Genomic DNA, 25700 nt, shown 5'->3' on the forward strand with positions numbered 1-25700 from the left:
TTTCTATTTCGTTCCTTGCCTTTCTGCAAGTCAAAATGCTGTATTTATTACATGCCACAACGCTTATGCAATTGTCTAATCCTTTTTTTTTTTTTACCTTTTGTGTTCCTTATTGTCAATGTAAATTGTTGTCAAAACGTTTTGTGGCAATGGAAAAACTTCTGAAGGAAGTTTTCTGTACTTTTTTGGACAATGATATGGATTTGTGGGTAGAATTTTGGAAATTCGTTTCTAAGTGCTTTCAAGTATTTACTTGGCCTTATGTATAATATATATATATATATCTATGACATTTCAGAAAGGTATGTATAGTAATTCAGCCTGAACTGTTGTAAATAAATTATATATTGTTAATTCAAGGACTGAATCTTTTTACTTGGTAATTACGGTGTGGTGCTTCTCGATTCATTTTTAAAAGGATAACTGCTAAATGTGAGGTTAAGCTTCAAAGACTTAACACGAGTCTGGTGCTAAAATATTTACTTCACATGAATCGTCTGACATTTAGGAAAATATTGTTCATCACTTTCTTGGGGAGTTTCAGAAAAAGGTCAGCGCGATTAGAATATCAAGTCGAAGCTAGAGCAACACAAAAACAGTACATTAATAAGATCCCACGTCTCATTGGACTAATCGAAAGACAAATGAATGTAAACGTTATTTGTGATTCTGGAGGCAGTTTAATAGTTTTAAAATCCACCCAACAGGACTGCGCAGCATCTCTGCCGCTACTTGCAAACAGAATCTCACTCCTGTCCTGATTTAGAGCAGATCTTCGTGTTGAAACCACTTTGCACCAAAGCTTTACATTACTAGTAAAACCAGTGATCTCTCATTAACTTTTTGTCTTTCTCCCAACTCTCCCAGTTAGGAGCTACTTTAAAAATGTAATCATTGCGTCTCCAGTGATTCAACGAGAAGCAGGAGACAAACACATACCCCAGGTAATATTTGTGGGATCTTTGTGGCAGCAGTAAAGCTGACTGTGTGAAGCGTGACTTAAAGCACATACTACACACAAGATAGCCTTAAAACATCCGTTCAAAGAAATTCTGACAAATAATTTCACCTTCAGTACAGATATCGGCCCACAGAACACAAAAATACGGATGAATTTTATTTCAAATGACCAGCAGCGATTAAAAACACTTGCAGACTCATTCTGAAGCAACATAAATACTTAAACAAGATACTGAAAGTAATCTAAGGAACAATCACAACATCATCGTAGCATAAGGGATAAAATGCATAAAATCTTTTCAGATTTTGTTTTCTACTTGATGTCCAATAAATGATAAAGCTTTAACAATTCACTTTATTTGAATAGAATGATGTGGGAGAAGAAAACAAAAATCCATTTTCTTTCCGTCACTATTAAAATTGGATCAATTAAGGATTATTACGGGACACAAAAGTTACAGTCACTAACTGCAGTGTGAGCGTCGACTTGCCAGACCTGAAGTGATGAGCAGTTAACGTTTCTGTGTCGAGGTGCAGGGACACCACCTTCTCTACTCAACGAGACCCCTATTATGTTAATAGGCACTGCATGCAGGAAGAGCTGGTGAGTGGGCCTGAATGGGGGCCACCACTTCTCTGCACTGGCAGATGCACAGCGGCAGATTATTGCTGCAGTACGTGAGGATATTAGAGGATCAGTGGCGTCTTCAACTTGCAGGATACCAACTTCAGACTGAACAAGGAGGAGGTTTAGTACAGCGCATAATGTGCTACTTGACGCCCTCAAAGTCACTTATACGTCATTAAATTAGTGATGGCATGAATAATTCCTTGACTACTTCCAGTTATACAGCATAGCATTTGGTATTACAGGCAGTATCATATTAACTGTACTAACAGCAGAGTAGAATAACAGTACATGAAGCTAACACGACGCCTCGAATACAGAAACAAAGTCTGCAGGTTAGAAAAGGTTTAAATTAGGTGTGTGATTGGTGAAGATGAGACTTAAACGGGTGTGTGTGCGCGGACCGGAGGGCAGAATGAGGTAAAGAGGAGGGAGAGGGAGAGAGAGAGAGAGAGGCGAGCCTCGCTTCCTCTGAAGATGAAGCTCAGACCGGAGCGAAGGCATGGCCTTTGCACAAGGGTTTATCCTTCTTGGAGTAGAACGTCTTCCCCTCCAGGTTGATCTGGCAGAGCTTGAAAGATGAAAGGAGACAAGACAGTCACAGACAGGTTGCGGAGCAGATATCAGACCTCGACGTTACCGATGTGAATACACACAGTTTTGTACCAGCCAGAGCAAGCACAAATTATTCACTCCTCTGCATGCATTTTCAGTTTTGACATGGAGAGAAAGACGACAGGTGACAGGTGAAAAGAAGAGCGACACGGAAAGCTGGAGGTCCAAAGATGGAGGCAGGGTTTTTTCAGGTGGCACTGGGCAAAAAGAGCCTCAATCAAAATGACTTACAGCACAGACAAAGCACGTATCGTGCCAGCTGTAGCCCAAGGCCTCCAGGAAGCGGTCCCCAGCATCAATCTTAAAGTCACAGCCATGACATTTGGTGCCAAACATCTTCTCATAGTCTGCAGAGACAAAGTGGATGGGAGAGACACGTGTGAGATGACAGTCACAATAACTCCACAAAATTAATTTGAAAAAGCTTTTATCGTCCTGGAGATCAGGTCAAGCATCCTCCGTGGCCTCGACAATAACCGTATGTAAACATCACTTAACATTTATGGGACGCTCTGGAGCACAGAGTGTGAAATGGTTTTCCACCTCCTTCATCTTTTTTAAGAACTGGAGGCTTTTCTTCTTAAGTAGAAGTGATATCAGACTACACACTTTAGGACTTAAATGATGGCAATAAAGATAAACAAAGCTGTTTTGAAGCCAAACATTGACTCCTCTTCTCGCTGCACATTCGATACTTTGCTGTTTAAGTAATTTTGTCCACCCACTGTACATTAGTGCCTTTCCAGAGTCTGTGGGAGGGATTAAGATGAGGGTAAAATTGCTCCAGATACTTAACTGGATTTGCCAAGACTCTTTCATCACAGGGACTCTGGGAAAAAGTGTCAGGTTATAATGCTGCTTCTCAAGAGTGGAGTGGGTGAGCGCTGCACAATCCCTGAAAAGATGCTGAGGCAGCACAATGTTTATCAGAGCTAAAGGCATTATTCAGAATATGAGTACTCAGGTTCTGGCTTCGCCTCAACGATCCGAGTCGGCCTCAGAAGCCGCAGCAAAACACGCTGCACCGCTAAATAACTGACACTACAGTAGAAGAGCGAGCGCCTCTTAGAAAAAGTAACAGAGAAACTGGAACTAAACTGATTAGAGCAGATGAAAACGTCGCTCTATGATTGGCTGGTGTATGTGACATGAGATTCATGACGCAAGCCTGTGACAACCCCGATAACTACAATAGAACAATGCAAAGAAGGATAGATTGTAAATAAAAGAATAATAATGTCCAGTGTAAAACAGCACGTTTAGAATATCAAGACGAAGCTAGAGCAACACAAAACAGTGCCTTAATAAGATGGCACATCTCATTGGACTAATAGAAACACAAATCATTGTAAATGTTATTTGTGAATAGTTTAAAATCCACGCATCAGGAATGCGCAGCATCTCTTCTGATACTGGCAAACAACAAACATCTCGCTGTAAAACGGCAGCTTTACATTTTGTCTTTCCATTATCAAACTACGGTAGTCATTATTCAATCTAAACTCATATCTATTTCATCTAAGCCTAATCATGACCCAGCAAGACCTCTGAGTGGCTGCAGCCTGGAGGTTTGCACCACAGCTTTGGAATTAAATGATGAATTGCACTATAATTGCGACGGCATCCATTGACACCAACAATCCTTGATTAACTTGATCATGATGTCTGCTCGATTTGTTTATGAGGCCTAGTCCAGATGAATATAAACCTGGCATCATCAGTGTGACATGGAACTAGATCGGTACACCGAGGCTTTTGAGAAGCGATTCATATTGTATGCTTAGGTGTGGTCTTTAAGAACTGCCTTTAACTCAAGTTTGAATTTACAATCTTTATTAGTGCAGATTTCTGAGAGTGCCAATCTTCATTCAGCCACAGTGACATTGTTGAAGTGACGTTTAAATGACGTTTGGCAACGCGAGAATGTGAGAACGAGCCTCCTTCGAGTGACTCATTCAGAGAGAGGTTAGGTAACAACACCGATTCACGACACGAGCGCCTGATGCATTTGAATGGGCCAATAATTCTGGGCACCAGATTTATTTACGTGTAAAACAATGGCTGACTAATCCAGTCGTCACTTTTAACACACTGTGTTCTAGCAGAAGGTTTTTCTTTCAGTTTAATCATAATTTGTAAGAAAGTCATAGATTTTGGTGCAAAAATTGAATATTTTCTCTGTTAAAGTTGGAATAAATAGAGTGCTGAACTAGTTGTGCTGCTTCCAAATGAACGTCAGCGTTTGATTTTCACCAGTCATAAAAACAAGCTTCAAAGTCAATCAGGAAGAAAATGCATTAACTGCAGGGGTTCATTTTCGCACCTTTTTCACAGTAGGGTTCTCCCTCCTCCATGTAAAAGGCTTGGTTCCTGATGGGAGTCTTACAGGCTGCACACTTGAAACACTGAACATGGTAGGTCATTTTCAGGGCATGCATGATTTCCTGATTAGGGAAGAAAAAGGGAGATTAAGGGAGGGAAAAAAGCCTCGGGCATGAACTGTAAGATTATTATTCTCCAGGTTTCCTGTTTGCGCTTTGATTTTGTAAAACACAACAACGCAGCTCTCACCCCTGTGATCTTCTTCTTGCACTTGGCACAGTTTGGAGCGTATCTGCTGTCGTGGCACTTGGTACAGTAAACAGACCCTTTTTCCTCGAAGAAGCCCCCCTCCTCCAGAACCATCTTACACTGTGAACATGTGAACTCCTCCGGGTGCCAAGAACGTCCCAGCGCCACCAGGTACCGACCCCTGGAAAACACACACACACACACACACACACACACGTTAATAGCACTTCAGCACATCAAAAGCTGCTTCATAATTTTTCACTTGAACATATATACAGTATATATAAAAAAAAAAACAGTTAAAAAGAAATGCGAGTTCACACTGAGGAAGATTTGTACCTTCAAGTTCCACCATTTGTGACTGAAATAAATTGTGTACTAAGGTTTCTCTTGTATATCTGAAATCAGATTAAATAATTCAGCATCCTGCTTGCCTGTGATATGCTTGATGAAAAAAGTTGTCCTCAAACTGTGTAATTGTGCATACTGCTGACACAAAGTCTGTCATTGAGTTTATTAACTGTCTTCAATTATTTTCTTGTCGTGCTTTTGAGTATTTTATTCTGTTAAAATGAATCACAACTAATCGCCGTGGGCTCACCTTATGATTTTGTTACAGGCGCCGCAGACGGGGGTCCTCCCGCTGTGCTCCGGCGCCTGCTGTGCTGCCTGCAAGATGGAGCTGCGGTTCTGCATGGGCGTCGGCTGGGCCAGCTGCTGGTGCTGGGTCACAACGGTGCTGGTTTTGTCGGGGCGAAAACGGTCTGCAAAACTAGGGTCGGTGACCCAGGGTGGTCGACAGAAGGGACCTGATCGACCTGCTGCAGCGGCCGAAGTCTTGGAGCCTGAGCCAAAAAAATTATAATAAATAACAACAGGATGGTTTTTATTGCCATCACTAAGCTGCGACTTTGATTAAGTGCACAACGGGAGATAGACACACGGTTGTGCCAGATGTACATTGTGACAGTCATGTTGTTGCTGCTGATGCTCATGTATTGATACTTAATCAGATTCCATTAACAAAACTCTACTTGATGCTGTTTGAGATCTCCTTATGCGTCAGCGGGAGCAGAAACTCACCATCTGCTTTGTCTGCTGCCCGGGCCTCAGCAGGTGAGGAAGCCGGCTCAACGCTGTGGAGAGAAAAGTTCCATTCAGGTGTATGTCGAAGAAAAGACACAGAATAGAATTTGAATTGATTTATGGGACATTGAGTCTTTGTGAGACAAAATCAATTATTCGGTTCAAATGATCAACGCTGTGCAACGGATACCTCGTTGTGAGTTCTGCATGACATTCGAGCTACGCATCAATACGGTTCTGCAATAACGCGCCCGCACGTCTCCAAATGATGGACGTGCAAAGTTAGAGGACGTGAAACTGGAAACTTTCTATGCTGTCAGAATCGGCGGCAGAAGAGTTTCGCTTCAAGCTTGCATGTGCAGAAGTTGTGGAATAAAGAGTTGTTTCTATATTTCAAAGTGCCATTACCCACAGCAAGAATCACAATGCTCCGAAAATCTTCAAACCGTTTACCAACATGGAAGAACAACTTCTGAGCCAAGACGGTGCGCTCTGCAGACGTCTAATCTTGGGGGGGGCATTTATCGTGTTTCCGTATTGAACTGTGGCATTGAAAATATACTACGGAAAGATGATTAAATAAGTTTGCATTTGCAAAAGATGAAAATGAGGAACAAATGATCCTGTAACAGCTTTGTTCCACAGCAACGTCGTATCCCGTCAATTATCACCCGTATGTAGGCAAACAACTAAACACAAGCCACAGCGCCGGGGGGGGGGGGGGGATCTTTGAGCAATCAAACAAAAAGATGAATGCAAGAAAAGTTGACGACAGTCTGTACAGCAAGAAGACGGCTTTGAAGGTCTCGTCACGGAGAGGAAGTTGAATCTTTCTAGATTAAAGACAGGCATCCCACGCATGCCAGACTAAAGGGAAAGAGAAGAGGCTGGATGAGACGGTTCTTTGTGTCAAACAAAGGCAGAACACACCAGATTCAGCCTCTTTGACACCCAGATCCTGGGTCAGCTGCCCTCCGTCCCACACACTAGCAGGCCTTGCCTTCAGGGACCCCTAACAACGCTCAAAGAACATCCTGGTGAGCAGCAGCAGCCCCGGCTGCACGCCCTACATGACTCCAGGCCAGCAGCACCACGTCCTCACACACCTTTGAGGGTTGTTTGAGTGCACCTCGCTCTGGTGAAGGTTGCAGGTGCAAATTAGAGAGCATTCTTTACAGAAGCTTATTCCCCTCATGGAGCAACCTGGATGATGTTAACTTGACATTCCCCCCCCCCCCCCCCCCCCAAACCTGCTCAATGAGAGGCTCAGTCCCAGTCTGCATTCTGTCATCACAGATGGGACAGGATGGAGCTTTAATGGCTGTTCTAACGGGTGTTGGACATGCAGCAGATCAACTCCCCATTCTTTTCACACATTTTAGACTCACCACATTTCTTACTTTTGTTTTTGCCTTCCTCTCCTTTGGGATGCCTCCAATTTGAGCCAAAAGGGGACGTTTGTTGCCGGGAGGAGCCGGTTTTGATTTCGCACGGAGCAAGAAGACGCTGGCGTGCGTCACCCTCCACACTGAGGAGGGTACAAGTTTTGCAGCTCTGCAGGAGGCTGAATCTGACAGCTGATGAAATGTCACAGCTCAGAGAGCGCAGTGAGCGGCATCGCTGCTTTTATGTACGCAACAAACTCTTCCCGTCATCCTTGTTTTTTAATACACAAGGTACACTGTACTAACAACAACAACAAAAACTCGGCAATGAATGTTAAATATGCTGAAAGATACATTCCGGTAAATATACTTTATGTATCCCGAAGGAAATTCTGTAAAAGTAATATTTGATCATTTTTCTATTAACATTTGCAGTTTTTGATTCCCATATCCCTGCTGCTGCCATTTTCCCTGAGACACCAGACTTGTTTTTCTTTACTTGTTCACGATGACTGGTAGTTCAGTATTGAAAAATCATGAAAGCAGATACAAGGAAGCAAAAGTACATTTGTATAAATCAAGGTAATACATGCTGCCTTATCATTATAACATTTGCATTTTGTTTTCTATGATCTTTCTGTCAGATGAGGGTCACAGGGCTCCAGTGCACTTGGATGAATAGTACTTATGTTAATGTTGGTCACTTAATTAGGGTTTAAATGCAAGTGAAACCGACTAAAGGCTGTTTGTTCTCACTGTGCACCTCTGGACTTTATGAATGTGTACCTCATGTGTGCCTACTTGATGCTTTTATGCCTGAATGCACAACAATCTTCTCTCAGAAGCAATAAAAGTAACTTTGAACCCTGATCTTTGAGAAGGGCCTCAGTTCCCAGGTAGGTTGTGACTCCGCTAAAGAAAGAGAAGCAAGATAAATAATAACTAGATAAGAGGAAGTAGAAGTTTAAGATTGAATACTGAATTAAGCAGAAGAAAGGAAACACAGACGGACAGCGAAGCAAGAGCTGTTTTTTTTTTTTTTTAGACGTTTTATATCTTTGATGACAGCAGAAAAAAAACACAAGTACAGATTTATCTTCCTTTTCTTTCGTAATGGTTGGAGAAGACTATGAGATGGGGAGATCAGAAATGAAAACTCTAGAGGGATGAATAACTCAAATGAAAAGAGGCAGAGAGAGAGAGAAAATAGGGAGGCAGAGACAAAAGGAAGGTTCGACCTCATAGAAGGATAAGAAACACAGAGACATTTCCCAACGCAGAGAGACCCCCCCCCCCCCCCCTTTCCCTTCCCATCCACAGCGTAGTCAACAATCATCAGGCCAGACAGAGGGCGCTCTTATACTTCGGCTCAGTATGCAAGGTTCCACTTTGGGTTTTGTCTTCTAAGCTACATTTCCTCTACTTTTATTAGTTTTCTTTTCTATTTTTCCCAAAAAACTTCTTCATCACCCCATCTGTAATCTGAAAGGTGAATTTGCTAACTGCCATTGGTCGGCCGGCTATCTTCGTCGCCTTCGTCACAGTGAGGCTATTACTAGCAGGCTCTGCATGCCGCGGCGTCCAGGGTGCCGCTCAGGATTTGATATTGAGGGCCCGAGCAGACCTGTCATGGTGCCAATCTCTCAGGCGGGCATAGCGGGGACTCTGAATCTCAGTGAGGAACTTTTCCCTGATGGCGAGAGATGCGAGAGAGACAGAAAGGAAGGAAGGAAATAGATTGTAGGGGAGACAATGAATTAGCAGCGAAGACCAAGAGGTGTAGTTTTTTTGGGATATTATGAACTTATACAACTCATCTGTCTTTTAAATATGTAGGTAACATGCATCAGCCAATTAGCTTAGGTTAGCACAAAGGTAAAGGGTTTGCCTATCCAGAACGTACTGGACAGACCGTACACAAAAGGACGTCCATATCACAACACACATGCTAGAGCTGGAAAAGGCTCATTGGCTCAAGGATCAAACCAATCCTCTTATCAAGAATTTGTTTTTTTAAGCAACACACGAATGGACAAACACACAAAACACCAAGGCGGCCAACAAATGATCGACCCTCAAGTCGTTACCTGGACTTCTTCATGTTTTCATCATCTGGGTCCTGCACTGAGAGATCCAGCAGAGACACACATCAGCATGTCGTACTGATGGACCACAAACCAACCACAACACTAAACGGAACATCTTTAAAAGGTCCCGTTCCGACACAGCCCCTCTCGTAGTGAACAAAGCACAGATGAGCGGTCAATTTGTCAGATCGGCTGAGGTTGTGACCAAACAGATGTCAGTGAAGGCAGCAGGCAGTTAAAGCCCCTTTCACAGCTGAAACATGGACCCCCCCCCCCATCTGACATTGTTATCCAGCGTTTTAGCATGCCTCACAGATCACATCAGATCAGCTGCTCAGTCTAAGGCCAGACAAGCCCACCCCTTGAACCCCTCACTCTGAGCATGTCAGGTCTGGACCCCGACTTACTGAAGTCGGTGCCTGTGAGCTGGGCCAGGATGCGGAAGGAGCGGGACTGGGTGGTGCCGGTCCGAGGCTGCCAGTCCTCAGTATCCTGGATCAGCCTCTTCTTGCTGCGGTCGTTGGGGATAAAACAGGGCAGGCTCTCCACCCTGAGGCTGTGCCTGCACACACACCCCCGGCAGCAGCACAGGGCAGGTGCAGGTTAACAACCCCATTTAGGGAATACCCCCCATTTACACCAACCCAACTAATCAAGTGACCTTGAGAGTAGAGGACATCTAGAGCAAATCATGCAACAGCTAACGGTGAGCATCACATTCACGCAATAAGAGAGCTAATGGATACCCATTACTAAGATTTCTCATGGGAGCACTATAAACTCCCATAAATGAGCATTACCGCATTAGCGATCGCGTTTTTAACTGTCATTAAAGTCGATGGGGAAAATTCTGTCAGGCTACATTATGTGAAAACATTTCACTTCATATTGAATTTGATTTGATAAACAACTCAAGCCGCACAGAAAAAAGGCTTTTCACTCAGCACATCACTTCAACCCAGTTGAAGGTTAAACGTGGCGCGCATTCATCAAAAAAAAATCAAGTGGAGGATGAAAGGCGGAACGAGGGCTAATGAATTAGCATCTGTGAAAGCACGATCTTTGAATCTCTCCAAAAGCATCAGCTCCCATCTCGAGTCACATTCACCCAGTAAAGCTGGCAAACCAGCCCGCATGCAGCTGCCTCTTACTTTGACTGTTCGTACACATCATCATAGTAAGTTCCTTCACTCCTGCACAACAGATTGGAGATAGAAAGGAAGACAGCTTGCATGACATCGAAAGAGAAAACTCAGACAATAGAGAAGAATTCGCAAGCAGAAAAGCTTTTAGGAGTCGTAACGTCACTAGTTTTATATATGCGACGGCATTACATTTACCGTATCTGAATTACAAGCGGATACTTGCGTGTATTATTGCAGAGCAGTATTTACCAGCCCACAAAGGATCACAAAATAATTAATGATACAGAGAAATTAAACAAATAAAAATGTAACTTATTGGATAATAACATGTTATTAGAATACCCTGTGGAAAACACAGGAAACCCACACAAGGTTTAATACACTGCAGTGTTTCACGAGTACACAAGACAAAAGGTTGAAAGCCTCTGTAATTCAATAAGAAATGGAATGAAAGGCAAACAAACCAGCATCTTTTTGCACTGGACTGTGAATGAATTCAGTAAATATACTAACTTGTCGAGAGTTTCCATCTGCAGCAGTAAAGGAGAAAAGGAAACAGAAGAGGTCAGAGTTCAGCTGCGAGTTTAACAGAGGCGAAACCTGTTTCATGCAACAGAAAACCAAAAGGACTGTCGGAGAACAGAAACATGCGAGCAGCGGCACGGGACATGCTGTCAGTGTGAGAGAAACACCCCATTGTTTAGTCGCCTTGACCCAAAATGACCCAGTTATCCTTTGACCAATGCTCCTCTCGTGGATGAGCATGAATGCTTTCACAAATGAACGCTTTTGTGAATCTAGTTGGAGCATTTACCTAAAATACTGTTTATTTTCCCCAATTAAATTGTAGCTTATGTTCTGCAGATTTGCGGCAGAGATGCATCAAGCTGTCAGCATAAGCCCTGCACAAATATGATCACGCGAAACCGGTTTCAACGCGACGGGCCTCGACACATTAGACATATGCTGTCTGCATCGAACCGCGAGCTCTCTGGAGAAAACCAACAATGTCTCCATCAATAGGCAGCTGGCAGTTACAATTACGCTCTTGCCTTCGCCGAGATGGAATGTGGTTTTTGGCCATCTGCACCGAAACTTCTCAACCAATGCGAGTTCCCTCGTGAGAACGAAGAGCAAGCCTGCTTCGATAATTCAGCAGAAGGGTAGGAACACAATTTATGAGCAAGGCCAAGAACAGGAACTCACCACTGGAAGCAGGAAGGCCGCTACCATGATCCAAACTATAGGACTACTTTCAAAATCTTTTCAAATGAGTTTATGATCCAGTCCTAGAAATCTTCACAAAACCTGAAAAGTGGTCAAGAAGCCATGAACTTCATCTTGACACACACAAAAGAAGATAGCAGCTTTAAAAGCAAGATTCCGTTTCTCCAACACAACAGACTAAAATGATAACATAGAAGAAGGCCTCTAATCTTAGAGCCGGCACGACATCACTTTAAAATATGTTTCTCAAAAATGTTATTCCAACTGTGGTTAAAAAAAACTCAATAAAAAGAAGTTGTACTACGATGAAGACTTTCCATCATCACTGCAGCAATGGCCTAAATAACCTTTTACTGTTTGGTAAAACGGACGGTTCTGAAAAATACATTTGAGATAGGATGAAAATTTATGGTGACGTCGCCACAAAGACAAATGCATCCAAGAGATAGGTACAATTAAATGTATCCTGGAGAGCAAGTGCAATAAAAATAGAACCGTTTGTAGAAGCCGAGAAATATGATGGATTGTTTCAAAACAAAGTGTGAATGTCATCCTGTATTTGCCATTTAACATTAATTTATCACTTCAATATTTGTCTATTTCTCATAGTGAGCATGATGGGAGCAAAAAGAGAAAGGCGGGGGTGGGTGGGATCTTCAGTACAACATCTACATACCCTGCTGTGCTAACAAAGTGGTTGCCGTCTCCTCTCTGATAATAGGCGGCTATATTAATTAGCTCTGTTTTGACAAAAGGCTGACAAACTCCTCCTGTTCCCTTTAAATTACGCTGCTGCTGATGTCTATCAAGGCAAAGTACAATGGAGACTTATTACTGCCAGCGCATTAAGAAAAAGCACAACTTCATACTGAAGTTGTCAAATTATTTCTGTTAAACCGCCGACAAACGGGAGAGTAATGAAGTTGTCCTCGGCAGCAGGTCGGCGGATATTTATTACAGTCAGTTTATGGAAAAACCCGCGAAAATCCTGTGGATTCTAATTTGAACACAGCCGGGCCGCACTTAAAGACGCGCTCGTTTAACGATGACTCGGCGTTACGACGGGCTTCCAGACATTTAAAAGTACGCGTTTAGTGACAAGGAATCGCCGTCACGGCGAGCGGAATGCTCTGGCTGCAGCGTTGTGAGTGAGTACGTACATATGTACAGTATAAATGGCATCCATGTATGCAAATATAAACAGTTTTTTTGAGCATGCAACGTGTCGGCCAACGGGGGTTTCGTTTAATGACGAAATCGGTTAGCGACGGGGTCTTCGGAACGTAACTCCGTCGTTAAGTGAGGACCGGCTGTACCTTTAAAACAAAGTTAACAAAAAGGTAAGAATATTTATTTCTCCACCTACCCATTCTGTGGCTGCTGCATGCCGGCACGGCCCTGTGAGCACACGGCGTTAATTTTAGGCGAGTAGGCCACAGGTCTAATGGGAGGTCCGGAGGAGTCACTCCCGGCCCCTGCTGAAAAGGGCCTGGCCAGCTTGTTAATTGTTGTGCTGGGAGCAAAGGAGTACTTTGGCTGAGCAGAAGCTGGACCAAGTGAGTCCTACAAGAAGGCGTGGGAGAGGGAGACAATGCAGCACAGTGCACAACATGCAGTGAGACGTTTCGGACACAGTAAAAGTTAAGATCCTTCAGCTATTGCATAATCCCGAGCTTTTTGTTCAGAGAGGTTCCAGTCTGGCCAAATATTTTCCTCGTAAAAAAAATTACTCCGGCCTGCAGCAGCTGCTCTATCAAAGCCTGTTGGATTTTCTCCGGACAGTAAGAAGTGTGAATTTATTTGTGTCGGCAGTCTGCCACAGAATAGCCAAAGTAATCAGCGATTTCTGGTAAGACTCAGTGAGAAATTGTCATATTTGACTGGCACGTCTCACTGGTGAGATTTCACACGGAGCATTGTGCAAAAGAGCTGCAAAAGAGCACGCAATGAACTGGAACAACAACTTTATGCTCGTTGCTGGCTTTCTTAAAGCAGTGAAGCATAAAGGAGTTCATGATCATTGTACTGTTCAAGTCAGTTGGGCTCTTAAGAGTACTAACAATGAATCCTGTTGATTTGGTATAAACACAGTGACTCTGGTGTTAGAGATTGTTCACTAAAAAATATTCCAAACACAATATTCACTCCATCGAGCTAATGACTTATTTGGTGACTGGTTTAGCTAATGGCCTGTGAGTGGGGGACTCAGGTGAAACACAAACCACAACACACTGTTCAGGCCGATTGTAAGCAATGGTTAAAGGACATTTTAATCAGTGTTACTATAGTCACCATGCCAAAGTGTTCACACAGGGGAGAGAGCGCAAAGTCTGGGATGAATGTAGTCGTACCTTCTGGTCTTCGCCTGCTTTGAAAGCTCTGTGAAAAGAAGAAACGGGCCGTCATTAGCAGATACAATAATCGCATCTCATTTAACATGCGAAACAGGGCAATGACATTTAAAAAAAGAAAAATAGTCTGCACCGTCTCAGTGGAAAAGCATGGCTGTTTGAGATAAGTGTCCTTTCAAAATAATGTGTGTTTTTATATAGAACAATCTAAATATTAAAGCAGGATTGAAATTTTTATTCAGATTTACAAAAATAAATATTGCAACACAATTCTCACACACTCTAGATAATTATGCCTTTTGTTAATTGTAATTAAAATGACAAGATGTGGTTACACCTGTGTGTATGTAAATTGTCAAACTCATATCACACAGAGACAAATTGCTGGGCTCACACATATAAAATTACACTAAACAGATACAAGCACTCAATATGTAATTTACTGACTGATATCATTATACAAAGTCATCCGATGCATCAGAAAGCTCAATGAGCTGAAGCCCTGCAAACTGCACTGTTGGATTCATCTGCGCTCCACATGTGGCTCCGGCGTTTAACTTGAACTAGACTTGTTTGCTTGAGAACAAGTGCAAACACACAATCCTCTCAGGCTCACGTCTCAACGTGAGCGATGGGAGAAGAAGGACTGAATCAGGAAGAGCTCGATCATTTCTCTGTGGTGTCGTTAGAAGCACCAAACGCTCCCAGCTTCCCACCGCCGGCTGGTTCATCCACTGGGATAGGAATACCACAAGTGCCACAGCGCTGCACGCTTCTTAACTCTAATCCCTGGATTCACTTCGCCGACTGGCACAAGACGACAGACGGTTCATTAAAATGTCTTTACGCATTAAAACATGGAGCCGGGAAGCTTCACATTGCTGCTGGCTCACAGCAAGTGTAAACATCAGCCGCTACCAGGACCCGATGAACGTTTGCGTGCAACACAAAGATGCGAGGAAGGATGACTCAGCCCTGCAGTAAGTAGTCCATTGTCTCACACACACACACACAAAGCGATGGAAGCTTCCTGTGGCAATGACAAATGAGTAAACGCTGGACGAGTATCTGCTCAAGCGCTGATAGAGCGACGCTATGGAGCGATGACAGCGGCGCTCTATAGATACAGACGGGAGCAAAGAGAAGGGATGCAGACACGTCGGTGCACGTCACATTTCTTGGGAAGACGAGTAAACATGACACTCAACGTTTCGGCTAACGTCACCTCACAATTCGATGAGTCACACACACACAAACAAAAAAAACAGATGTGCGTGAGAGCTGCTGTGCGCTGTATTTATTTTATCAGCCTCGCATGAAAAATGAGGCTGATTAAGTCACCTTTTCTTGGAATAAATGAGTTTGTTTGGAGCAAGTCTGAGCTGTGCTGAAACTGAATAGCCATACTCTGAGATCATTTCCTGCTTGCCTCATTTCACGGGTCGCTTATTATAGCTGATGCAGGCCTAGCTTTGAGCTGATGCTAGATAAAAAAATCTAATATTTTTGCAATGAAGAAAATTGCAGTATGCTTTGAAATGTGGACCTGGTGTGTCCCTGTAGGTGGAACACAACCTCCTGCCCATCCCCCATGTTCTCTACATTCCACTCCCTACAAAGGGCTCTGGATAAATCTAAACTGTATCCTTACAATGACAGGATGATCACCGGCACTGAATAAAATGAGGCTCTAAACTAAGCACTAAACCATATATCTTATCACCGTGCAGCTGTCCTCCTCTACAGATGTTAAAAAAATAAAAAAGATTGCAGCCATGGCAGGAATAAATAAAATTGACAATCGCTTTCCTCTGGGAAGTGTTTCAGGAAAAACAACACTCGCCTTTTTCCAACATCAAACAACCCTGATTGCAAAAAATATATTAAAAAAAACATGGCATAAACCATAAAGGAGGATGTAATGATTTGCAATTGAACCTATAATCAGAATATTGCCATTGTCAATTTACGCTCTGGCTGGTCTCCCAGAAATACCGTAAATATCCTGCAGCTGTTTTGAGTCGCGATGAACAAAGAAGATGTGTCAGAATTAAACAGCAGTCTCTGGGCAGGCTCCAGGTAATAAAGGCGATGTGAAAGTAGAGGTGCTTCAGCTGTAAACACAACCTCTTCACCTTAGAGTGTCACAAAATCAAAATGAGACGCGCTGACTGGACATAAAGCGTCTTGTTTTACAGCCAAAATGTACACTAAAATACGTCTCCAAAGACATTCGTGCGAGTTGTGGCGCACTGATGCAATAATCCAGCGCCACTGAACGACATCAGAGGAACCTCACTTCTTATAATTACGTTCCTGATGAAAACGCTTTAGCTTGTACTCCAGGTAATTTAGCAGTCAGGAAATTCTGGCAGAAATCATGCGAGTGACTCGGCTGCCTGTGTGAAGGTTATCCAGTGAATTAAGGACATTGATCCCCCCCCGCCGAAACTCATTCTTCAAAACAAAGAAGGGAAAACATTTTGCTTTCATTTTGCTACAAAGCTGAATCTTAATATAAGGCTGTGGGTACTGTTGTAATACCAAGCTAGAAACGCAGTCGCTTGGTATCTCCTATGCAGCAAAACATTTCCTTCATTCGAGACGCGTCCGTAATGATTTGAAAACACACCACAACACATTCACTGACACAGATAAAAGCTTGGAGAGCGTTCATGCTGCTTGGTTTACTAATTATGACCATCATTATTTAAGATTTATGATACTTTACTGCTCCCCGGCAGAGACATTCTTTTTTTACACTTGTGTTTATTTTAATACGGAACAAATGTTGAAGCTGCATTGACTGCAATGTTAACGAAAAATTTCAAAGCGATCTGGAATCCAGGATCTCTTCTGGGTCTTTACCAAAAATGCAATAATCTGTTCCTGTTAACATTCCCGACATTTCCACCAATATCCGTCCAGACCTTTTTGAGTCATCTTGCTATTGGTCAGACAGACAAACGCTGTCTCGCCTCGGCGGAGGTAACTATTGTAACAGGCAATGAGACGAAGAGGATTAAAACCTTCACCAGTGGAAATAATTACTTTATGACAGCATTTAGTATTGGGACTGTGACTTGTGTGTAAAAATACATTCAAGCCTATATCTCAGGCAAAAATCCATCTAAGTCACAGGAGGAATGAAATAATGTAATGTGTGTGATGATAACTTGAATACCAATGTGTTTTGGGGACAATCTGTGATACGGAGAGACATTTCAAGGATATTAAAGGTATTTTATCTCTCTAGAGAACGAAGGAGGATATGTGTTTTGGTGATTTATGTGGCTGCGTCTGACCAAGATAAAAACGGAGGGTGAGCGATTATGTAGTGTTTTGTTGCATCATGCATTGCTGGTGACTTACTTGCTGAGGGCGAGGGTGAGGGAGTCTGCTGCTGCTCTGATCTCGTTCTGCGCCTCCACATGGGTCATGTCCTCTGCATTGGAGTCGTTGATAGACACCACCCAGTCTCCCACCCCGACGCCAGCCTGAGCTGCCTTCCCGCCGGGGGTCAGCTGGAGAAAAGAAAACACGGGGACAGCACCAGACAAAGGTTACAGGTACCTGAAAGAAGATGACAATCCTTTAAATCAGTCCAGAAAAATATTACATTTACATTTCTGCAATATAAACGTTTTATTTTGTTAGTTGCCTCGTTGGCAGGCCAGGTCGCAAAAAGAAAGTTTCAAAGATGGAACAAAGTACTTAACTTTTCATTGTGTGACTGCATCACCTCCTATAATCTTGACATATCAGCAATTTCCCACAAAACACAGGAAATACAATCTCACAAAAAAAGCACAGTCTCTTAAGTCCACTTAATGATCAACTGGGAGAGTCTGAGTGTCTGGATCTGACAAGCCAGCCGAGATATTTCACTCAACTCTATCGGGAACAGGAATTATAGGTCATCATGATGTCATCCGTCATCAGCATGTGATTTACTGCAGACGTAAAAGGAACTCTCGCGAGCTGCAGACGGGGGCCATATGTTCCAAATAATCACATGAATTACCGGAATGGCCTTTCCAGCCTCATCGGCACAGGTAAGTCATTGACTAGTTTCACTTAGAAAATGACATCATCCTTTCTGCAGACAGTGAATCAGAGCAAAGGTCTGGATTCGTGTTAAGGCTACATTGTGTATTTCACCGTAAAAAATTAAAAACACGTTATTTGGACTACTCTGCTGTCACGGATCCCTGAAAATGTTAGCTCATCAAAAGCTCCCAAGACTCGGCGGGTTCAATAAATAGTTTTCTGCCATATTCGGCTAAGCTATCGCGCGTGCCGCTTTGATTCTGCACATTAAACAATAAAGTAGGGAGGTAATATGCTCTGTAAACTGATGACAGCTCAGACTCTGGCTCAGAACTCTGCACGCCAAAGGAAACAAAGACGGGCCTGCCGTGAATGAAAACACAGAAGGGGGGGGGAATGCATTCCGAGCACTTCCATTACAGCCAAGTTCAAGCTTTGCCTTTGATTTTCACACAATGGAAGCGATTGGGAGGCTTAAGGAAGAGCATTTCTCCAATATGGAACAAACTTAAAAGTCGCTGAAAAGCAACTGTGAATGGAAATGAGTGACATAAAAAAAAAAAAAAAGGAGACACCCTGGCATAATGACAATGATCTTAAATACAGTGAAGTGCAGCCACCTTTTCACTGCTGTACTCAGAATCAGTTTATTATCGTTGTTAGTGAGGGTTCACAGACTAGGAATATTTGTACTGGACTACAGTATAACACAGGCATGGGCAAACCCAGGCCCGTTGGGCTATTTAATCCGGCCCGCCGAACTTGTCCAAATTATATCATTAAATTACATTTTATTATAATTAAACCTCATTCATTTGACCTTTTCCCTGTAATGCTACCTGTAAAATGCCAAATCTTTTAATGTATTTTACATGTCATTTATATTAGCTCACACAAACACTCCATCCATCTGGTCTTGGCCCTGCCCCTCTGTCAAATTTTAGAACCCATTGTGGCCCGCGAGTCAAAAACTTTGCCAACCCCTGGTACAACACCTTAGTACCTCGTTATTTTACCAACAGCTGGAATAAATTTCGTACTTCCACAGTGCTTCTAAAATGAAACCCGAATGCTAATTACAATATATGCGCACAATAACGACAGCTGTCCTCAGGTTTCTGTAAAGTAAAAAAAAATACATGTTTGTCCCACTTTTCACCACATTTGAAAAAAATCCATGAAGTGCTGTAGTTTATATACGTGAAAAACATTTTGGAAAAGCGCTTTTTCAGTGGAAGTATCAGTCGGTCCTGGATTGGTCCCTTTATCTGGACCCACTCCAAAATGTAATGAATTCTTCCACGGAACATGCCCCCCACCCTTCCACCCAGTTTAATGGCAATCCTTCAAGTAATGGATACGTAAAAGAGGGAGATGCTAAAAATACCCAGTCTGTATTTGATACAAACCATTCCAATTCCATGAAATCTGTATCCATTCCAAAATTTGGTAAGTTCTTTCCAGTCATATCCCCCAAACCTCACTACAAACTTTTAGAAACGTCTCTGGTAGTTTTTTGTGTAATCTTGCGAACGGGAAAACGCTGAAGCTGTTATTGTTTTTTAAACTACAGAAATATAAAGGAATAGGATGCTAAAGAGGAAAGCGAGGAAAACCGGAATGTGCATTTCCATATTTCCCTCCACAGGTTCTCTCTCGTGGGTTTGGTGAATAAGGAAAACCATCAGGCAGCTCCTACGTGAGATTATGGCGATTACTCACACCATCATAAAGACACTAAAATCAATGAACAGTTGTCTGAGCGGCAAACAGATTGAGCCTTAGAGAGCGCATAAAATAGAAAACCATTACTGGACTCTATTCCTCAACCTCCACGAGGTAAAAGGAAGAGCTTTGCAGACGGTGCACGGACTGGAGAGCGTGCGAGCCGAGCCGAGCCGAGCGCCTGATGGACGCAGACACCTGTGCTGCTGGCTCGGCTTCAGAGTGCAGCTGCTCCCTCACTTGAGAAGGCAGCAATTAAAGTTGCTGCGCTCAGACCTTTGGTTGGTAGGGGGCCGACAGAAACCCAATACCCCCCCCAGAAGTTTGTCAATATGCCGAAGGACATCGGAAAATATGTTGAATGCAGCGTTCTCAACAAGCAGGGAGATCACGTGACGGCACGGCCGCGGTCGACAGTAGCGCCGAGGCGGCAGAGATGGCGTTCTGATGTGGACAATTCATCCGACACGCGCAACAACCGTGAAGCAGACGCATCTTGTTACAAATGATCCTGCGCAAATACGAATCGGGTACGTCGCATCACATTAATAGCAAGACATTTGCAACTGCACGGTCAGCCTTCCCGTTTAGGTCCGCCTGATTTGCAGACCGCAGGTACAGAACTGTGTTTGTACGTTACTGAAGTGTGCCAAGGCCTCTTAGTCCAGACAAGCCAATTTCCTTTTGTTGCGTTATGAAGGCACGAAAGGTCATCAGTAACCGTGTAACTCCGGCACCAGCTCCCTTTTATTCTTTCCACGGCTATTTGAGGGCTGAGAGACAGTCTGTCCTTACATCATTCACACGGCGCAGCTGATGCAAAGCCATAAATATCCCTCTGAGAAATGGAAAACTGAACCTGCAAGCATGTGCCCCCCCCCCACCCCCATAAAGACTGCGATGAAGCAGCTAGTAATAATTCACCTCAAACATGGCTGCCCTGATCACAACACAACACATTCGCAACCAACAATAATGTCCCCTGTGGGTAATCTATCAGTAAAGTACTGAATTATTAATTAACCCCTCTGACAAGGGCGAGAGAGAGAGAGAGAGACCTGAAGACACATCCAGCTGTGGCTGTGGAAAGAGATTCAGAAATTATCTCACTCATGTATCGACATGACATCATCCGTGACTTCCCCCAAACACTTGATTTCAGGATGATAGCATGCGGTCGCCAACGGAAACCAGATGGTGCCCGGCATGTTCGGTTACGAAACTGTAACGTTGATGGGATTGAGATGGCATGAGATCTGGGGCAGATCTATTGAAGAAGTCCTCCGACGAGTTGCAGCGTTGCTCCACACTGGGGGGGTGATTCAAATGAGACGGCGCCGGCGCCCCGCTCCCAAACCTTTGGGTTTTCCTGGTTGAAACTGGGAAGATGTGCCGACAGCGATACAATTTTACAGATCTCATCTTCCAAGGTCACAGATGTGGAAATAAGAAAAAAGAAAAGAAAAGATGATAAAAGAACTCTTTGAGAAGGATAAAGTCACAGACAACATTTCTGGAGGAAGGATTTAAATCACATCAGTCTCAAGATTTTCAGAGGTCAGCTTTCATTGATGGAAATGTTTGAAGAGGGCCTGCTGGATGTTGAACCCAGACGAGACACATTCATATGGGAAGACAATCAACTTCTGTTCATGTTCTCAGCATACTTTTTTTATATATTTCGTATTAATTGTGTCCTGTGTATAATATTGACTTCTTAAAGTCAAAGGTTTCAGGGAGTCGGCAGTCCTTCCATGAAGCTGTTATGTCGTAATCACAACAGTTAAAATAAAATAAACCGCTTTTGAATTGTGTACACATCAACGTGACTTATCAGCTACTTTGACCTATCTTTGTAGTTGCCCTCATGTTTCACTATAAATAGCAGCCCCCCCCCCGGCCCTGGAGTGACCAAATCAAAAATAAGATTTTGGGTATTTCACGATAATTTTGCAGAAGATTTATCTTATATTATAAAAAACAGACCGATTGACTCAGAAAATCAGCTTCGTCAAAAAGGGCCCGTTTCACAAAATCATCCGGATTTTGAACATTTTGTGATTTGCATTTTTATTTCAAACCAGGCTTCTTGCCCATTTGAAGTCTGAGGCTGAGTCGAGATCATTTTGGCCCCCCAAGACCTCCAATTATTCACTTCACTAGATAAAACTGTCAGACCCCTGAGTGCCAGCGATCCTGATGATGCGTGGAAGGGAACCGGTTACTAGATGGATCGACCTATACCCCGGTCAGCCAAGCAATTTACATGTCAGGATCTCTAATTTCCTCTGCCGTCGCACTGCCCAGGCTTAGATTAGTCGCACCATCCACCTCTGCAACAGAACCAGGGAGACAGGCCTGTGGGGGCACCAGCGGGTCCTACATCTGCCGGCGCGGCACAGGAAACTCAACCGCTGCATATTCCAACACCAGAATCTATGGTGGAATTACTTTTGTGGATGAAAAGAACAAATAAATGTTAAAGTTTGGGGTTTTTTTTAAAACAAAAAGTATGTCTTTTTTCCAAACTAAAGGGATCTTTGTCTAAGAAGAGGCATTGTGTTATTGGAGGACTGTATTTTTAAGGCGCGATGCGAGCAAATGCCTAAAGTGTAAATTGTACCCTTTAAGAGCCATACGGCTGCCAATAACATTAAATTCCCAGTAGAAATATCCGTTCACCACTGCCAAGCAGCATCAATCTATGTCCAGTCCAGCCCGGGAGGAGGGTCAAAAAGTCGGGTCCGCCGACACACAGCACTGTGCCCGGTATCGCTGTGACCGTCTGAAAGAGGGATAATGACATTTCAGTCAAACAGAGAAAGGCTTTGCTTTCTCATTAGTCTTTGGCCTTTTCCTTCGGGATGGGGAAAAGTCAAGAGAACGCTCCGCTCGATGGCCAGGAGATTGTATGCGTCTACCAGCACACGAATAGGAAAACCAAAAGTTGTGTACTGGTATTGGAAAAAGGTCAAAAGTTATGTACATATATTTTCAGATGATAAATGGGTGTGTTCACATTATTGCGAGTTCCTTTCACAGTGGCTTAACAGTTTGTTCTTGGCAGTTTGCATTGTTTTCCTCTGATCTTCCTGTTAAAGTATTCCAGTGAAATTGGGGGGGGGGTGACCATCACACACACACACACACACACAAGAAATAATGAGCCTCTTAGACAAATTAGACGCACAGAGGAGACAAGAGGATTGTCTGTTGGCAGCGACAGGGTGGATATGAGAAAAATCTCCGGAATGCTGAGAAAGCGCAGCTTTCCAGGCTCGCCGAGAGGCGGCGAGGAAAACCCGAATATTCATGGAGCGTGGAAACATACAGAAAGTCACACGTGAGAGGCAACGACTCACATCTTTCTCAAATTATTTAATTTAATTTAATTTAATTTAAAAAAAAACTAGGAATGCTAATATTACAAATAATATTTCTGTAATTGAAAAGCATTTCAAGAAACAATATTATTGTCATTATAAGACATTTGACAGAATTTCTGAAAAGATAAGACTTGATGAGAAGTTAATTTTGTATTCATAAGGATATTCAAACAATGGAATATATAACTTCGTATGTTAATTTCATTCCCTTCATGTAACCGTTGGAAAGACAATAAATTCCTTGAAATGGGCTTTGTAAACACAAATTTAAATTGGGCACAGAGCTGCAGACGGTCAGTATTCCTAATGCAGCCAAATATAAAGCTTTGCCTCTTTCTCAAAGGCACCGATTCTAAACATGGACTACAAATTGGATTGTTCATGTAAACGTGATCTTCTCTGTCATTTGTGGTTGAACCCAAAATATTCTCAGACCAGAGCTAAGGCTGAACTGGAGTTATTCTTCCATACCTCATGGAAGCATTCATGCAGTTGTCGGGGAAACCCATTTGAAAACCCTGTAACAGCGCGTTATCTTCGCCTCGCTCGCCGCCCTCTCCGAGTGGAGGACCCGCCTAGGCAGAGAGCAAACTACAAAAGGAACGCAGCAGCTTGTCCGCAAATTCCAGCAAAAACTTTCTTGGTGCATTTATTTTTCCACTTCATTCAGTTCGGGCACTAAGGTTCAAGTCTTGAACTTCTTCATTGTGGCACCGTGTTGGTTCAGATGTTGGTCGTCGTCCTGAACTAACCAGCCACGCATACAACAACATGTTTGGGTTCGTGTCCACATTTCATACAATAACCTAATATCTTAATTATGGTGGGAAGTCTAACCGGCATCGCCTTCATGTCGTCTACACAAAGAAACACTTAAACGCATTGATCTTACAGGAGTTATCACCGTCAATCTCTCAGGCTTTGGTTTAAAGCCGTTCACGGAGCCCTTTGTCCCATCAATCCACATTTGCTTCACTTTCCCCCCCCCCCCCCCCGACTGTCTAACCTGAGATACTTATCTAATCAGCCACAAGCCAGTACCGACAGACCGCCCACTAAATTCATCCAAAGTAAGCCCACAGAGTGGAGGCCTGACTTCTCTTCCTGCTCCTAAAGGGATGCTGTAAATCTTTGAGCCTCACATCCCCTCGTTGGGTTGTTTTCATCCTCCCTGACTGCGATTCACTGTCCAGCCTTTTATGACAATTGCGGAGGAGAGGGAACCGTCTGAGAGGTGGAGAAAGATAACCCGTCACGTCTTTATAACTCACGTACCCCCCCCCCCCCCCCCCCGAAGCTCTATAGACTGCTGGGACAAGCAAGATATCAGTCACCGACCAGTTACCAAGACGCCAATCTTAACTCTTTGAGTGCCATTCACGTCTAAAGACGTTTTTTTTGAAACCTCCCACATCAATGAGTTAAAAGGAAGAGCAGCAGTAAAGTCTTTGCAATACAAAATAATTCAAGACATATTTATGTAATCTCAGATGATAATCCAGCCTGTGTAATGTACCTGGATAGCAGATAAACTAGAGCCACACCCACTGGATTTACTCGACTACACGTCTCGGCCGATGTTCCCAAAACTACGCACAATGTCCCATTAAAAATACTGATATTATTTTGGGGGGGGGGGGGGGGGGGGGGTTCATTTGATAAGGTTTTTAAAAGTGTTGGGTCGATAATGGAAGTGCTTTTTTTTTATGAATCCGAGGGGAACATTGTGTTTCAGGCCGACGCCTGCCTGAGGAGACGGCAGACGCTAGACATGTGCCGACACGACTGGTGATGGGCTGCTGCACTCACCACGGGATTACATCACCTCAACGCACTTACAACACGCTGCAGGCACCGTAGGTCATACTAACCTGGGCCAGAGACGATACTGCCTCGAATGGTAGAACTAACTAACGTCTGGCATCTTCAAAGAAAGCAAGAAAGGAAGAAATCAAAGTGTCTGAGAGACCCTGTGAGACCCAAATAGTTACCCAATAATTTACGCCGAGGAGGTCACGTCATCCAATCTGCCCGTGCATCCGTTAGCAAGATAACTCAAACAGATCTGGATGCATCTGGATGACATTTTCTGGAAATGTTGGAAATATTACCAGAAACAGATTATCCGAAAGAGATCCTGGATTATGGATCACTTTGGAATGTTTGGTAACATTGCAGACAATGGAGCTTCAAAATTTGTTTCTCAAAATCTCGGTTAATTATTGGCTGATGTTTATGGAATTTGACACAGTCATGTGTGGGGGGGGGGGGGGGGGGGCACCTCGATCTCAATACCGAATTTAATCTGGATTAGATCCAGAACGACTTTAGGAAAAAATATTACATTTTAACATTGAAAGCCCAACTCCGATTCACTTTTACTTTTCATGGTTGGTTGATTGAGAAGCTTTTGATGATGATCCAGATCACCATGTTGACGGTGTAAATCTAATTATCAGGGGAATGAGCTGCTTGGCGGAGGCC

The 25700-nt window shown here is 43.3% G+C and overlaps 1 protein-coding gene across 1 annotated transcript; it reads right to left on the bottom strand.

Moving 5' to 3' along the window:
• Nucleotides 1-563: 563 nt before the first annotated feature.
• pdlim7 (PDZ and LIM domain 7) lies at nucleotides 564-21038 on the bottom strand. Its single transcript, XM_068740789.1, has 17 exons — nucleotides 20941-21038; nucleotides 20755-20770; nucleotides 17428-17579; nucleotides 14056-14083; nucleotides 13071-13267; nucleotides 12493-12538; nucleotides 10991-11007; nucleotides 10484-10525; nucleotides 9740-9894; nucleotides 9333-9369; nucleotides 8870-8935; nucleotides 5858-5910; nucleotides 5376-5619; nucleotides 4775-4955; nucleotides 4527-4647; nucleotides 2435-2550; nucleotides 564-2159 (listed from the first exon to the last, which is right to left on the bottom strand). The coding sequence occupies exons 1-17, from the start codon at nucleotides 21036-21038 to the stop codon at nucleotides 2073-2075; spliced, it is 1656 nt and encodes a 551-aa protein (XP_068596890.1). The 3' UTR covers nucleotides 564-2072.
• Between the last annotated feature and the right edge of the window lie 4662 nt (nucleotides 21039-25700).

The sequence above is a fragment of the Brachionichthys hirsutus genome, chromosome 6 (genome assembly GCF_040956055.1).
Source record: "Brachionichthys hirsutus isolate HB-005 chromosome 6, CSIRO-AGI_Bhir_v1, whole genome shotgun sequence".
Classification (NCBI taxonomy): Eukaryota; Metazoa; Chordata; class Actinopteri; order Lophiiformes; family Brachionichthyidae; genus Brachionichthys; species Brachionichthys hirsutus.